At 40.2% G+C, this 16,744-nt stretch overlaps 1 protein-coding gene across 1 annotated transcript; it reads left to right on the top strand.

Annotated features, from left to right (window-relative positions):
• Window positions 1-661: 661 nt before the first annotated feature.
• LOC138605729 (protein-glutamine gamma-glutamyltransferase E-like) lies at window positions 662-15,150 on the top strand. Its single transcript, XM_069678144.1, has 15 exons — window positions 662-750; window positions 1,837-2,004; window positions 2,980-3,237; window positions 3,737-3,855; window positions 4,767-4,895; window positions 5,025-5,202; window positions 6,352-6,487; window positions 7,399-7,508; window positions 8,149-8,264; window positions 8,477-8,603; window positions 8,696-8,946; window positions 10,611-10,785; window positions 10,886-11,049; window positions 13,434-13,567; window positions 13,884-15,150. Exons 1-15 carry the CDS (start codon window positions 729-731, stop codon window positions 14,029-14,031), a joined length of 2,235 nt encoding a protein of 744 aa, XP_069534245.1. The 5' UTR covers window positions 662-728; the 3' UTR covers window positions 14,032-15,150.
• Window positions 15,151-16,744: the final 1,594 nt, after the last annotated feature.

Raw genomic sequence — 16,744 nt, 5'->3', positions numbered from 1 at the left:
ACAAAAACAGGAGACACACGGGTATACTCATTAAGACAGTCAAAACTAACAAAAACATGTAGATATGAATAGTGTGTATATTATAGTAAGTATATTTGCACATTTACACAGTGTGCGTTTTTTGTCCTTCCAGCAGCTGCAGCTGAGTGGATTTAAGTCTGGATTATGTGTAACTTCTTCATATGTTTCCAAAATCATAGTTTGCTCTGAGTTTGTAAAATATGCCGATGAGCTGACGGCAGACATGCTCGTGTTTAGATTGGTCATTTGCTCCAAACAACGCTACTTTAATGTGAATGCGCTCATAGAAACCCTGGGCTGACTTATTGAGTTGATAACCAGCGTCATATGACCGCTCAGTGCGCTCCTTTGTCAGGCAGATCAGGAAAAGGTTCCCTGGGTATGTAGAACTCGATTCGTAGTATAGGCCCCAGATCTGCAACCCTGGAGACAGAGAAAGTACAAGCAACAGTGTACAGAATGTACAAAGTAGAGGAGCTGTGACACACTTGATACATCACATTCAGATTCTAGCTACCATGAAATAGTTAACAGGACAGGTTGTAAGACGTGTTTGAGTCTGATGTGAGATGGGGCTGGGCTAACTGCAGGCAGGTGTTTAAAAGTCAATCAACTCTGACTTGTCACCGTGCTGCTGACAGTCTGTTAGAGAGCATTGTTCTGTGTTAACGTCTGCTGACCTGTGAAGACAGAAAAGTCCAGCCAAGATGCCAGCGATTGGAAAGTCCTGTAAGTACAACAGCTTTTCTTTACAATGTGTTTGAAGTGACTCTATCCTCATATGCCCTTCTGTTTGGGTCGCCCAAACCTGTTTGCATGCAATGAACATGTTTGAACACTGTGGATGGAACGACTCCAAAGCTTAGTTTTACAAGTTTTCAGGAATTTCACACTGCAAGAGGTTGAACTAAAGCTTTTTGAGACAGAAATTTAGTTTTATTAATCAAAGCTGCTATGAAAAATGTTTAAACTACTTTAAAAATGTCAAATAAACAATGCAAAATTCTGACAAAATGAGTTGATAGCAAGAAGAGCCCACTGGCTCATTTGCCTAATTATGATCCTGATGAAAAATGATGTTGAGAATGGAAGGAAGATACGATGCATATAGACACCTCCCACTCTGAGGGAAATATCTGAGATACATGACCTTTTATGTTACACATGCTCATACTCATTTAATCTGTTGTTAGTATAAAAATGTAGATATGGGCAGATTTCAAAAACTAATCTTTCATCCTTCTTTAGACCTTTTATCCTGCACACAGCTTGTGTTGGCATTTTAAGTCTGAGTGTGTTTACATAGCCTATTTTAACCACCAGCACCACACCCTTAGCAAGTTTCCACCAGGACCGCTAGACAGTGCGGTGACTTTCATCATACTGAGCCAGTTTTTTGAGATGGAGCCAAATCCAACCCCACCCTCAGCTCTGCAACAAGATATGACACAAAAAGAAACATAAGTGTAGATTGCACTACAGAGGCTAATACACATATAATACAAAGAAAGCATAAAAAACAGCACAAGCTAAAGAGTTTTATTCTTTCTTTCCAAATTTGAAGTGTGACTAACAGAATTTTTTTTCATGACCGCTACGTGTAACCATAAACGCTTCGCTTTGTACTGGAAATGAAAAGAGACGATCATATGCTTCTTTATCATGAACGAGACTTTTGCTTTTACTACTTGCCGATTTGTTCTTTATTAAAAGTAAACACCACCTTTAAATAAATCAATAAAAAAATAATTAAAATACTTTCCAATCTTTTTTAGTGACCTCATGTGTCTTAAATGCTTCTGTCTTTAATTACAGTGTTTGAAGGAGTGGACCTTCAGTGTGAAACCAACAACACTGCTCACCGCACAGAAGAAATCCGCGTTGATCAGCTGATTGTGAGGAGAGGTCAGCCCTTCACCCTGACCCTCAATCTGACCGAAGGTTTCAACAAGACCACCCCGCTCTTCATAAATGTAGCCACAGGTCGGTGTTTCATTTTACTATCTGCTTCAATCATTTTTGGACAAAAATGGTGATCAGTGCTGACAAATAAAGCCAACAAGCAGGCACTAAATATTTGTTGTTGTTTTTTGACATTTTACTGAAACTTACAAAGTCCACTGTCACTATTAATAGTTAATACAGTCCAACAACAGGCTCCCTCTACTGACTGTTTTCAAAAGCAAACATCCAAATGTAAATAATACGAGATGGTGGACAGAAGTACGTGTGATTAAACAGAAAATATAAAATCTGCACGTTAGAAAATACTCAGATGAACATTTGTTTCTATTTTTTTTATTCACAAACTACAATTTTATCTAAAATTACAATAAACAATACACTTGAGTCCATAGACTGTATATAGGAAAGTAAACATAGCCACCGTGACGTCACCCCTTGGTTTTTGGACAGCTGTTTTCAACCCACAAGTTTAGCAATATGGCCGCCATCTTTTTATTTTGAGCCACAATTGATCATATTTGGAAACAAGGGTGGAGCTAGAGAGGAGTGAAGGGGCTAGCAAATGCTAAGTTAGCAGCTAATTCTAGCTCAAGCTTAGTTAGCAAGATGCAAAAGTGCATCTGCAATGAATGGTTACTTTGATATATTTTGGGATGCCAGGCTTTAAATAAAATGTACTTTCTCAAAATTGAGCAGCTGACTCCTCAAAGTGTCTTTCAGTAAGTCAGTGGAAACTAATGAATGTTGTTGTACATATTTTGTACTATTTGTATTATACGTATTGCTTTTATATTTATATTCTTATTCCTATTTTTTATCTTATTCCATTTAAGTCTTTTACTTAATTTTATTCTAGTTTTGTGTTAATTGTTCTGCACCAAAGTCACCACAACAAATTCCTTTTATGTGTAAACCTACTTGGCAATAAACACCGATTCTGATTCTGATTCTGATTTTGATGGATGAATTGATGGACTGTGAGTGTCTCCACAGGAGGAGAGTTTGCCACACAGGAGCAGGGCACGATGTACTTACTCGCCGTCCCAGATCTCGTGGAGCAATCACCAGAGGCGAAGGCGGTGTGGAAGGTTGAGCTTGATGCGAAGTCCTCCACACAAACAGGCAACCTGATCCTGACCTTCACCCCCCCGGCCGACGCCCCCATAGGACTGTATAAAATGGTTGCCAGTTACAAGGATGAGAAAATGTCACTGGCAGAGCTGACGGTGCTCTTCAACCCCTGGTGTGCAGGTACGTCTGTCTGTCTATCTAACCTACCTGTCTGTCTGTCCATCTGTCTCAACTGTCTAACCTACCTACATAATATCTACGGTCCGTCTGTCTTCCTGTCTGTTTGTCCACCACTCCATCCGTGTGACCGTCTATCTCAACAATTTTTCCTACCTGTCATCTGTCAGTTTGTGTGTGCATCCATCTTTCTGTCTGTCCATCCTATTCATCTGTTTGTCTGTCCTTCTGTCTATCCTATCATATCTGTTGTGTACCTGTCTGTCTGTCCGTACTCTGTCTCACTGTGTGTTTGTCCCTCTTTCTGTCTCTCCATCTGACTTTCTATCTGTCTGTCTCTCTTTTTATCTGGCAATCTATGTCTTTGCTTGTACGTCTGTCTTTCCGTCTGTCTGTCTGCCTGTTACCTGCCTGGTTCTCCGTCTGCCCCTCTTTATGTCTGCCTGTCTATCTCTCTGCCTGTCTGTCTCTCTGTCTTCAATAACTCTCTGCCTGTCTGCAGAGGACTCGGTGTTTCTGGATGATGAGAAGAAGAGACAGGAGTACGTGATGAACGAACACGGAAAAATATTCATAGGATCTGCGGACTTCATCTTCTCTAGAGACTGGGACTATGGACAGGTACTTCCTGTCTCTTTTACACTTTTACACACACACACACACACACACCTACACACACACACACACACACACACACACACACACACACACACACACACACGCACCTCTTCCTATGTAAATGAGCCTCATGGCAAACAGCACAGCGCAGTTAGAGTGAAAATACTACCATCTGCAGAGAGCTGGTGGTACCTGCAGCGCAGTATTATAAGGGCTGTTACGATCTGAGTTTACACTGATCATGACAACAATTCTACCTTTTGTGTGACCAAAAAATGTAATGTCTCTAAATACATTCTGTTAATATATTGTCATTATTATTATAAGTGAGAAACCAATCAGTCCAAAGCTGTGCGAGGCTCAACCCCGGCACACAGGCACATTGTCCACATGTCTGGAGCTGTTACACCTGACGGGGATCATTACGGAGGAATTTTTAAGAGTCTCATCTGGAATTTTAGTGTCTTAATTTCACCATTCATATTTGTTCACCCAAATGTATTTTCTCATTGAGATCTCAATCAGTTTTAATAAACTGTTTTAGAACATGTTTTACTTCTAAATTTGTTAAAAACCTGTATACAGATTGGAAATACTTAAATTACTTAAACCCTGAGACAAGACAAGATCAGATACTTTGTACTGGTCCTCGATCAGGGGAAATTAATGTTACAATACACATTTAGTATTAAGTAGTACTTTAATTCAGTTGGTTAAAAAAGATTTAATTCAAAGTTTAAATCTTCATGGCCATTATTTGCTTCATAAGAGTTTTAACTTATAATTGCCCAGTAAATAAAGTTATACACACACTGCCAGTAGCAGATGATGTCTCTTTAAAAGTTGATATTCCAACCTGCAGTTAAATTAAACAGTACTGACATAAATAAATGAAATCCCTGTCTCCTGTTCAGTTTGACGAGTCCATGGTGTCCATCTGCATGAACTTGTTGGACCGCAACCTCAAACACAAGAAAGACCCCGCTGACGATGTTGCTGCTCGCTGTGACCCCATCTACGTCGGCCGCGTGGTCAGTGCCATGGTAGGATGCACTCTGTGTGTTTTCATACCTTGGCAAATTCAAAGTGCACAAAGTCTTTGTGCATGTAACCCTACTTGGCAATAAACCCTATTCTGATTCTGATCTCCTTGTCTGCCTGATTTCTTCCAGATCAACAGTGAGGATGACAATGGTGTCCTGGAGGGACAGTGGGAAACTCCATATGATGGCGGGAAAGCCCCCACTCACTGGACCGGCAGCATTTCCATCCTTAAACAGTGGCAAAAAAACGAATTTCAACCAGTCAAGTACGGACAGTGCTGGGTGTATGCTGGAGTGATGTGTTCAGGTAACGTCTGACTCTGCAGGTGCTCACACTTAGAATAAAATCTGTAAAGATAAATATTCTTTCTGAAATAAAAATGAAATTATCTTTTTGTAAGTCAACACAAACTAAACTTTCCAAACTTTAACTTCCGGTCCGGATTATTCTGATCCAAGTTAAACTTTTTTGGACAACTTGGCCCTGAGGCTCAAAGTGCTTTGTCATCCCTATTCACAAACAGTTAGTGAAGATATCTACCAAGATTGATAATGATTGATCAAACGATGAATGGTTTTTTGACTGATTTTCTGCTACATACTGCCAGAGTTTTTCTGGGACCGAGAAAAACAAAGGGAACAGGCTGCCTTGTCTTCAAGATGAAGCATTACAAATATTTGAAGATATACTTGCTATACTATACATAGTCTGAAACTGGTGCTTTTGTTTTTATATGTAGGACCTTTTGAAGTGGCTAAAGTATGTGTTTATCACAGCCCCTCTGACTGAGCTACATAGCTTACCCTCTGCAGCGGTATTCCAGCCAGCTAGCTTCTAAAACAGGGGCTGTGCTGGCCGTCATCTACTGCACGTAATACACTCACTATCGATAAGTTCCTCATACATTCCCAATCCAAAAATCCAAATCATACCTTAAAATTGTCCAGTTATCTTTCTCTGCCATTCTTGTGCTCATAGCTCATTAGCTTTAGCTTGTGGAACACTCAACAAATATAACAAAAACTAGAATATCTGCAATAATCATGGTCCAAGCGGACTGCCAACGTTTGTGATTTCTTTTGTTTCCTATTTCTTAATTTCCAAAAGCAAAATGCTTCATTTCCTTTCAAATATTTCACTGCGGTCATCACTATATGCTGATGATATGTTCATGTATATAAATTAACTTATTGGAACAGTTCATGTAACTTATGACCTTTTGTGATGATGCAGTTCATATGAATACATTTGTAGCTTTTTAAATAATAATAAATTGGCCTGTTTAATTGGAACCAACTTGAATTTCTAAAGTTATTTACCAATTTTAGATCATTGATGTCTGTAGATGACTCTTCCCTGGTTTTGTGAAAGAAGAAGAATGACCTCGTCATCCCCACTCCATAATACTTCTAAATTGTTATCTGATTTACTCAAATCTTTGTGTTTGATTCACAGTCATGCGGCTGCTGGGAATCCCCTGCCGTACAGTCACCAACTTCTCATCAGCCTGTGATGAGAACCAAAATCTGATCATCGACAAATACCACTCTGAAGATGGAGTAGATAAGAGAATCTCTGAAGACAGTGTTTGGTGAGAACACACAGTTTTTAAAGCTTTGTCTGTCAGTGCTGTCCAATGTGGAGGAGACTCCTTTGGACAGTAGATGGGTGTACCTGGGTCCCACTGGTTTCTGCCACTTCTGAGCTGATGGCACTGCTGGACATCTTCCAATCTCGAAGGGGAATAAGCTCGATGTGTTTTTCATCTGCTGACCACTGCGTCTACGATCCTCAATGTTGCCCGTTTCTTTGTGCTTCTTCAAAAGAGCTTGAACAGCACATCTTGAAACCCCAGTCTGCTTTGAAATCTTTTTCTGGGAGAGACCTTGCTGATGCAGCATAACTACCTTGTGTCTTGTTGCTGTGCCATGGTGTATGACCTGTGACATCCTCACCTTGGTAGCAGAGTTTGGCTGTTCCTCCCCCAGTTTTAAGCCTCCTACACAGCTGTTTCTGTTTATGTTAATGACTGTGTTTCAACCTTTATGTGAAATTGATGATCATTAGCACCTGTTTGGTATAAGTGGTTGATCATACACCTGACTGTAACCCTTCGATTCCAAAGGATCCGTCTCTGGCGCGTTCCGTGTGCACCGCGACCACCGGAGTCAATCGCGCCCATTCAAGTCAATGATAGTGATTCCACAGCACGCGCCTTACTAAAAGTCACTCAGCGTAGTGGGCTGTGTATTTTTTCCTTAAGTTCATCATGTTAAAAGCCTGTTTAGCCAAATAAGCATCCAAATGAATAAAAGTTAGAGTGAATTGTAGACACACCTTTCTAACTAAGCTAGCGCTAAAGTTAGCTGATAACATAGCCTTTGCTAACCCCAAGCTCCCTCCGTTAACAAATGTTTAGCTAGATAACTGATTTTTAACTACGTAACTGTTTTTATAGTGTCTTAAAAAATGAGCACAGAATATTCTGCTGTTGTGTTTCAGGAACTTCCACGTGTGGCTGGAGGGGTGGATGAGGCGGCCGGACCTGTCAGAGGACAGCAGATATGACGGCTGGCAAGTTCTGGATCCAACACCACAGGGGGAGAGCGAGGGTACGGACTCAACTGGGACACATTCTTCTGCTCGCTCTGATGACCTTGTTTCCTGCCATACTTGTCCATGCTGACCTCTTCATCTCTGACATTTTTTTTAAAGTGTTACTTAATAATTCTGAAAACAGGAATTTAGGAAAAGAAAAAATACACTTTCACTTTCCGAATTCTGACCTCCTACAAGTCTTTGTTGACGATTATTATAACCTATAACCTAATTACTAATATCAACTAATCACCTCCCTTAAAAGTATGAATGGTAGTTGTGCAATGAAATAATTACTTTGAGGTGGAGTCAGAAAATGTGAACCGCCTCCTGACTTTTCATTTCTGGTTCATATTTCTTCCTGGAGTTGCATCAGAATTGGTCAAACCAACCTCCGTTCAAAAAACAAGTATTTTAAAAGTTGTTTGCTTGTCTCGTCTCGTGGAATGTGCTGACAAAATCTTTATTGATCTATGATCTAATCTATATTGATGCTTGGGGTTATATAACTGTATCTGCAGCAGAAAGAACAAATTGTCTCACTGCAGATTTACTTGGTGTATGAGACTGGATGTGTTGTTTAGCCCTCATGTTTTCATTTCAGCAGTTTGTTGTTTAATTTCATTCATTCAGGTGTCTCTTTCCCTCATGTAGGTATTTACTGCTGCGGTCCAGCTGCGAAAGAAGCCATCCTGAAGGGAGACACTGACCTTAAATATGACGTCTCGTTCGTCTATGCTGAGGTCAACGCTGACTGTGTCGACTGGCTGGTCAGTGAGCAGAGCTTGAGCTCTTAACATCATAAACACAACATTTGTTAAACACCACGCCCTTTAGTTAAAATAGTAGATAAATAAAAAGAGAAACGATCAGAAATAGCTGCAGCTGAAGGTAACTGTGACAAACTAGAGGGCTGCAGAAGATCAAATTGTGTGATTTTTTTGTTGTTGTTTCTATTGTCTGTGTTTGTGTGTCCTATCAGGTCAAGTCTGACGGTTCACTCGAGAAGATAGAGGCTGATCAGAAAAGAGTTGGTAAGAAAATCTCCACAAAGGCAGTCGGCAGCGATGAAAGGGAGGACGTCACCGACGAGTACAAATACAAAGAAGGTGGGTTCAACAGACAAACAGATAACACAAACTTCAGCTTGTTGTTGTACAACAGTAGGTCTGAAAAAACAACTAAATTATTTCCCCTACAGGAACAAAGAAAGAGAGGTCAGCCTTCATGAGAGCCTGCACCACACTTGAAGACCACCTTAGAGAGAAGAACAAACTGGCTGCAGTGAATATTCTAGCAGAGACCGCGGCCGGGAATTTGACCATCATTGAGACAGAAAATGAGCCAAGGTCTTTGAACGAGGTTTCGGTTAAGATACTGAACGGGACCACAGAAGAGACGGATGCAGAAACCCTCCCGCCACCGCCAAAAGTGACCATGCGATTTGAAGAGGTAAGTCAAAGAAAATACAGTCCGTAAAATTTCTCATTAAAGCTATTAAACGAAGGTTTTGTTTCTTATCTCAGGATGTTTCAATACCTGAATTTACAAATATGCTGAGACAGATCTGATACCAGTGTGATAATCTGAATTTAAATGAAACCACTGTATACTAGCACTCACCCTGTATGAATGTGATAGGACTGTATGAATACTTGATTGAACAACTGAGACAGCATTTTGCCACCATGTTGGTTTTCTTGAGCCAGAAGTGACCAGATTTGGGCGAGGAGTGAGGGGTTAGCAAACGCTAAATTATCGAAGCTAAACAATATGTGCCTGCAGCTAAGTTGGTGAATAAGCTGGTCAACCATTGTGTTCCAACAAAACCAGATCCTGTAAGTAGTACCACCTGACAGGACTAAACAAGAGCGCTTGTAAAACGTAGCATCTCCATGGAGACGCAGAGTAACTTAGAGTAATAATCACCAAGGCCTGACGGGTTCTCTTCAGGAAAAAGCCAACAACAATTATGAGTCCCATGTAACCGTGGGACCACATTATGGGATGTGTCATTTGTTTGATATTCTCTTGAAAAACTTCCCAAAAGGCACAAAAACCCATTGACAGGTTAAGTTCAGTGACTGAATTAGCTGAGGTGACACCTAGCAGACAGCTAGCAGCTCCCACCTGTCACTCAAAGAGGCCACGCCCCTAACTATGCATAACTTTCAGCCTAAATATAGTTAATAATTATTATGTATCAGTCGTATATATTCACCCCCTGTGCAGTTTAATTTACGAGCCACATATACCCAAACTGTGTTTTGTACCAGGCTGTAAACATGTTTATTTCTGCTACAAAGTTGGACATTTTAATATGGGGCTCTATGGGGACTGACTCACCGCTGGAGACAGCCTCAAGTGGACAGTTTTTGCCACTTCCCCTTTGGATTCATGTCTCAGGCCCCGAGTTTGCCACTGGCTAAAACCTTGGCTTCAAAGCACACCTGACAAAGAATATATAAAACCTTGGCAGCTACAGGTTGGGATCTCAGTCATGAGATCTATTTAAGAACTAAATGTTACACTCTGCAACTCTGTTTGTGGTGACACACCCTAACAAGGAATGCTTGTGGTTGGTGGTGTGGCAGAATTCTGGCACTGGTGTAAACAGTTCTACTATCTCACGGTCTTAACGAGCTTTATTAAAAAAATTGATATGTTCAAAAACGTTTGATTTTGTAATCCGTTATTAAATAGAGCTTCTTAGGAACTGACCACAAGCGTTGTAATTTTGGATTAGATATGATTGCACATTGACAGGTGCCTGTTCAAACTTGTTGAACCTCCAGGGTTACTGCAAACTACACGCTTTATTAAATGTTGTGTGTTATCAGATCACCTTTCTCTCTGTTTAATGATGTTAAGGTAAAATAAGTGAAAATCTTTAATAATGTTATCGTTGCAAAGAACATTTTGTAGACTGATTTTCAGGACTTAAATGCAAGTTTTGAAAAAACGAAGCAGATTGCCATTACCAACATTGTCCACCAACTCTTTACTACTTTACTTGTACAGATGTCTCTCACAAGCTGCGGTTTCAAAGAAGTATTCCTTATAGCATGTGTTACTTACATAAAATCCTTCTGTGCCTTTTTCCCTCCCTGTGTCAGGTGTCCAAGCCTGAGAACGGTCAGGATGTGAGCCTGAACCTGGTGCTGAGCAGTGAGAGCACTGCTGACAGGCCGCTGTCCATCAGCATCAGCATTCAGGCCATGAAGTACAACGGAAAACTCGGTGAGACCATCAAGACTGAGAAGAAGAAGGAAACGCTGCTGCCTGAGAAAGGTGAGGCTTCCTCTGTGGAGAGACGGATATCTTCAATGGTACTGAATGTTTTGTGGTTAAATTTTGGTTAACTGGATTTAAATCTCTCTGATTCTTGAAGAGCTGTCCATCCCGATCCTGGTCCCGTTCTCAGTCTATCGTGAACCCATGTTGGACTTTGACAGCATGAAGATTTCAGCACTGGTTAAGGACATAGAAAACCCAGATCACCCATACCTGGCTGAGGACAATGTTGTGCTGCTTGACCCGCCAATCACAATCACTGTAAGTAAAATAACATCTGTCTCTTTGTCTCTAAATTCCCGTTATCCAGCTTTGTTCAAGTGTCTTGCACAGAAATTAACAGCTGTTGCTATGTTTTCTCATACTATGGGTCTACACACCCCTGGATGGTTGGTTTGGTTGCAAAACTATTGTATTTCCTAGTGTAACGGGGACCTTGGACCTGCTGTTGGCACTACATTAAAGCTGTTTTTCTTCTTTACAGTCTTGAGGAAATAAGGATCACGCAAATTCACACAAATTTAACCAATCCCTGCACATTTTGGTGACCTTAGCCAATCACCGCGACTTGTACAACCTTTTTTGCCCCGTGCGTCGTCTATACTTCACCAAACTCACTTCTTTAATATTCTAAATATTGATCCCCGTAGGTTTAAGAGTGTTGTTACTATGTCTTTCATATCTTTGGTCAAGGATCACCAAAGCTGTGGTAAAATGTGTATGAAGTTTCATGGCAGTTCATCCAATATTTGTCAAGTTAATTCACTGAAAGCCAAAAATGTCAACCTGCTGGTGGTGCTAAAGTCACGACATCAGTAGCTTATAATCTCTGGGAACCGGGAAAGTCTCTACAAACTTATATGGCAATTACATCAAGTTATTGAGATATTTTAGTGTGGACAAAGCAACATTGTCACCCATTGAACCATGGCTAGTTGGAAGAAACAAGCCGGCACCTGCGTTGGTTTCACAGTATATCCACTTTCCCACTGCTACGTGCAAAAAGAGCATCTCCAAACAATCCTGTGTATAATTAGAACATTTTTAAGGTGGTTTTGTGATTGCTTCTTTGATTGATATCAGTGTCTGTTTTGCCTGCAAGCTACAAGCTGTCATCATTGATGAATATTTTTGGCCACTGATATTTTATTGTGAAAGAGAAATGTGTTCAGTCCTGCAGGAAACAAATCTGTGTGCCAACGCAAGTTTATTCACACACACAAATTCAGAAGAATTTACCTGCCAGAAATGTCTGCCCTTCAGCAGCCAGAGCTCGGTGAAGTTCAGTCGCAAGAAGTATTTCATGTAGTTTCATTTTCAAACTACCATGTTTCAATTGAACGTGTACATCGTACCCGCAACACAGAGGTCTTGAGAAAGTCAGGCGACATAGAATGAGCCAGAAAGTTTATTGGCTTGGCGGTGGGTGGTGAGTCAAAAGAACACAGGACTAGCACCGAGGACACCAAGGAGTCCAGCTCCTGCGAGAACAAAGGTCAAAGTTGAATTATTATACTGACATAATATATTCCTTCTTTCTGATTTTTTTTTCTTGTTGCATTATGTTTTAACCGAAACCCTTATCTTCTTATATAAACCTAACCAAATAGTTTTATTGCCTAAACATAATGAAACTTTTTCTTAAACAGTTTTTTTAATAAGCCACCAAAAGTACTTTGCATAGGAAAAGATCATACTTTGGCTTTAAATTCTTAAGCATCTACTTTTAGTTTCTGGACACAAGCAGCATTTCCCTTATTAAGGCAAAAGATAATTGGGATGTAATGCAGTCATGCTAACTGACACAAAAGTCACTAAAGTGTTGCAGGTTTGAAATATACTTTTCATACAAAAACATGAGTTTGAAATTTGTGCTGACTGACACAAAAAAGAGAAATATGCGTCTTTGCACACAATTGTATATATTATATCTTTCTTTAAGAGTTCACAAACAGGTTGTTCTGTTGACAGTCCTGGCATAAGAAGAAATAACTTTTCATAAGCATGTTAAAGTGGTAATCTCGAAGATCTCAGTTTCATTCTCTTTGGCGGCACCCTATGGTGATAAACGGTAATTGTGTTGCATGTGTGATGTCCACAATTGCCTCCGGTTGTTGTCCTCTTGATTTTCCTCGCTGACGGTCGCTTTCCTTTTTAGACTGTTTGCTTCATCTGAGCGTCGAATTTGTTCCTTTTTGGGGGGATTTTCACTTATTTTTGAAGTTGTATCTGTAGTCATCCATCTTTTTTTGTTTGTTCAGCCATAGTAGATTACTGTTTACTCGCGACACTTGCAGAGACCGGAAAAGCAGCCGCTTAGCTCCGCCTACCCTCTCTGGCAGACCAACCACTGCTGGGTGAGGGCAAGGACGTTTATCATCATTTCAGAACATTTGAGTACACGAAAGGGAACGAAATTACGTACCCAGGTTCCGGTTAAAAAGAATGCAAAACACAACAAAGATGAAACTATAGAATCTGGGTAGCAAAAAAAAGTATAAACTCTGTGTAAAAAAACTGTAAACAATCAATAAAAAATTATACCTGAAATATATTTTTCAATATAAGTACGAATTCGGTAACAGCATTAAAAACAGAATTTATAGAGTGTATTTAAACAAGCTGCTAAATTTTGTTTGTTTCAGATAAGCGGTGACGTCCGACTGAACATTCCTACAGAAGCCGAGGTTGTTTTCAAGAACCCTGTGAATGAGACCCTGAAAGACTGCTCTCTGACCGTCTCTGGAAGCGGCCTCTGGAGAGACGAGTATTTTGTCAAGTGAGTGTGTGTGTTTTGTACGATTACTTTCGTTTCCTTAAGAATATTAGCTTTACTTCCTCCTTTCCCCTGTAAAGCAAACAGAAGTGAAGGTAGGAAGTGAAGGCAGGTGTCTAACCTTTTCACCATAAACTTATCTACAACATTGTATGAAAACATAGTTACAACATGTCAACAAAAATTAAAAGAACACTTTAAAATGCTTATCCGACTCCTTCAAAATAAAAGTGCGCTGCAATCCATCCAGACCAATTTAAAGTGTGTCCATAATCTAGACAGCACCTGTTTTACCCACTTTGCTCTGTGTTACCCTCAGGCTTGGAGACATGCTACCATCCACACAATTTCGCGTCAAGTTACCCGTCCATCCCTACAAGGTCGGACAGAAGACTGCCATGGTAGACTTCGACAGCTCCGTCTTCAGAGACATCAAAGCCAGCAGCACCGTCACCGTCAAGAAGTAAATGCACGGTATCGCTGAGTAAGAGTCACGTTGGTTAACTCAGAATCAAAGTGTCAGATTCAAAATGATCTCAGACACATACATTTAAAACTTTCACAGCTAAACGTGCTTGAAGAAATCTTTGCTGGCTTCAGATATCACCCTTTCCAGGATCTAACATTTCATTAAGTCTTTGGTGTGTTATACTTTTGGTCTAGTTCAGAGTTTTTTTTATACTCTCAGGGATTTTCAAAATAAAGGTATGAAAAAAATGGTGATCCTGTTTATAAATGTAAACCAAGTTTTTCTCTCCACTGTTCAAAATGTAATTTTTCCTAACTTGCTAATGCACAATATACAATTAGGTTTGTAGCTAGCTTGTGTTTTGGATCTTCAGAATCTTTGTTTCTGTGTAAAAGTGTGGACTGGACGGTCAAATTGAAAGCTTCACCAATGCAAATATAACGCCAGAATGTTACAAACGTGTTAACAGTTGGATTTATAAACCATTTATTCACATTTTAAAAATGAGCTAATTAACCTTTATGTGTAAAGTATGAATATATAAATCTACTTCCTGGAAATTCTTGTTATTTGAGTCTGGAAAGGTCCGGAAATTTAAAAAGAAAAATGTGTAGGAAACCTGTTTTATGCATCTTTTGTTAAAATATGTGATAAACCAATATTAACCTGCAGAACTGTTAGCGGGAAATCATGTTGAATTAAAGGTTTACATGACAGAAGAATGCAGATGAAGCTGGTGCACAGACCTTCAACTGCTACAGTTAAATAAATTCATTAGGCCTCTTTACATGCTTCTTTCAGCTCGTGTAGGGAGCAGAGAAACACTCAGGTCAACACAGTCTATCTCATCTCTCCAACATGTTCTTAACATAAAACACAACCCTGTGACAGTCTTACTTTGCAGTGCATAAAGTCTGTACTCTTCTATAAAAACTGTGACGCAAGTAGAATTCCCTGCTTCTGCGTAGCTTCAGCCTTCGACGCTTTGATGAGCTGGTGTTAAAGTGTCTCCTTGTGGCTACAAAAATAAGAGACCAAACGCTGTGCGAGCTTTTCTGTATCTTTATTTGCACTGTTTTGTTGAATATGTCAACAATGAGCATAAATAAAGCGTTTATTGAAAGTGGATGTTTTGGAGCGTCATTTTTTGTCATTGTTGCTGATGTTCACTGTATATCAAAGTGACGCTCTGAGGAGAGAAACTGTTATCGTGTCAGGTTGTTTTTGTGTTACAGCTCTATAGCACCCTCTAGAGGACAGATGATGGAACATGTAGTGTCCAGAGTGTGATGGGTCTGCCGGGATGTTTCCTGACTTTCCTGACTCTGCCAACTTTGGATGCCCACTTGAGTTCTTTGTGTCTTGTATTTTCTGTTTGTTATATATCTTAATATAAAAAGTACGAATCCAAGATAAGACTATAAACAAATGTATGTGGGTGTGGTCACAAGACATATATAATTTATATATCAGTGCTCAAGATTTGGGCCGCACAGTGGTGCAGTGCTAGAAGGTCACAGCTTGAAGGTCACTGGTTCAAACCCCCGTTTGGGCAAAGTTTGCCTTTCTGTCTGGAGTTTGCATGTTCATGTGTGGGCTCTCTCCAGGGTCTCCGGCTTCCTCCCACTTGTCAGCTTCATTGGTGGCTCTAAATTGCCCATAGGTGTGGTTGTGAGTGCGAAAGGTTGTCTGTCTCTATGTGTCAGCCCAGTGATTGACTGGCAACCAGTCCAGGATGTACCCCACCCCTATCATGGGAAAGTAAATACACTGAACAAAAATATAAACGCAACACTTTTGTTTTTGCTCCCATTTTTCATGAGCTGAACTCAAAGATCTAAGACTTTTTCTATGTACACAAAAGGCCTATTTCTCTCAAATATTGTTCACAAATGTGTCTAAATCTGTGTTAGTGAGCTCTTCTCCTTTGCCGAGATAATCCATCCACCTCACAGGTGTGGCATATCAAGATGCTGATTAGACAGCATGATTATTGCACAGGTGTGCCTTGGGCTGGCCACAATAAAAGGCCACTCTAAAATGTGCAGTGTTACTGTATTGGGGGGTCCGGGGGGGTCAGAAAACCAGTCAGTATCTGGTGTGACCACCATTTGCCTCACGCAGTGCAACACATCTCCTTCGCATAGAGTTGATCAGGTTGTTGATTGTTGTTCAGTGTATAATGTGTGGATGTATTTCCACTTCAGGCTTCCTGTGTAAAAGTGTGGACTGGACGGCCAAATTGAAAGCTTCACCAACGCAAACATAACGCCAGAATGCTACAAACGTGTTGACAGTTGGATTTTAAACCTTTTATTCTCATTTAAAAAATGAGCTAATGAACCTTTATGTGTAAAGTATGATTGTATAAATCTACTTCCTGGAAATTCTTGTTATTTGAGTCTGGAAAGGTCCGGAAATTTAAAAAGGAAAATGTGTAGGAAACCTGTTTTATGCATCTTTTGTTAAAATATGTGATAAACCAATATTAACCTGCAGAACTGTTAGAGGGAAGTCATGTTGAATTAAAGGTTTACATGACAGAAGAATGCAGATGAAGCTGGTGCACAGACCATCAACTGCCTCAATGAAATCAATCCATTAGGCCTCTTTACATGCTTCTTTCAGCTCGTGAAGGGAGCAGAGAAACACTCAGGTCAACACAGTCTATCTCCTCTCTCCAAGAGTAACTGCAGTAGAATTCCCTGCTT

Source organism: Semicossyphus pulcher, unplaced genomic scaffold, assembly GCF_022749685.1.
Source record: "Semicossyphus pulcher isolate SPU_LCO1_2020_fin unplaced genomic scaffold, fSemPul1.0.p SCAF_3, whole genome shotgun sequence".
NCBI lineage: Eukaryota > Metazoa > Chordata > Actinopteri > Labriformes > Labridae > Semicossyphus > Semicossyphus pulcher.
This window is presented reverse-complemented; position numbering and strand designations above follow the sequence as displayed.

Coding starts and splice junctions, on each gene's coding strand:
- LOC138605729 (XM_069678144.1), top strand. CDS start 729: ATGCCAGCGATTGGAAAGTCCT. Junction 2,005..2,979: donor CTTCATAAATGTAGCCACAG/GTCGGTGTTTCA, acceptor GTGTCTCCACAG/GAGGAGAGTTTGCCACACAG. Junction 10,786..10,885: donor AACGCTGCTGCCTGAGAAAG/GTGAGGCTTCCT, acceptor TGATTCTTGAAG/AGCTGTCCATCCCGATCCTG.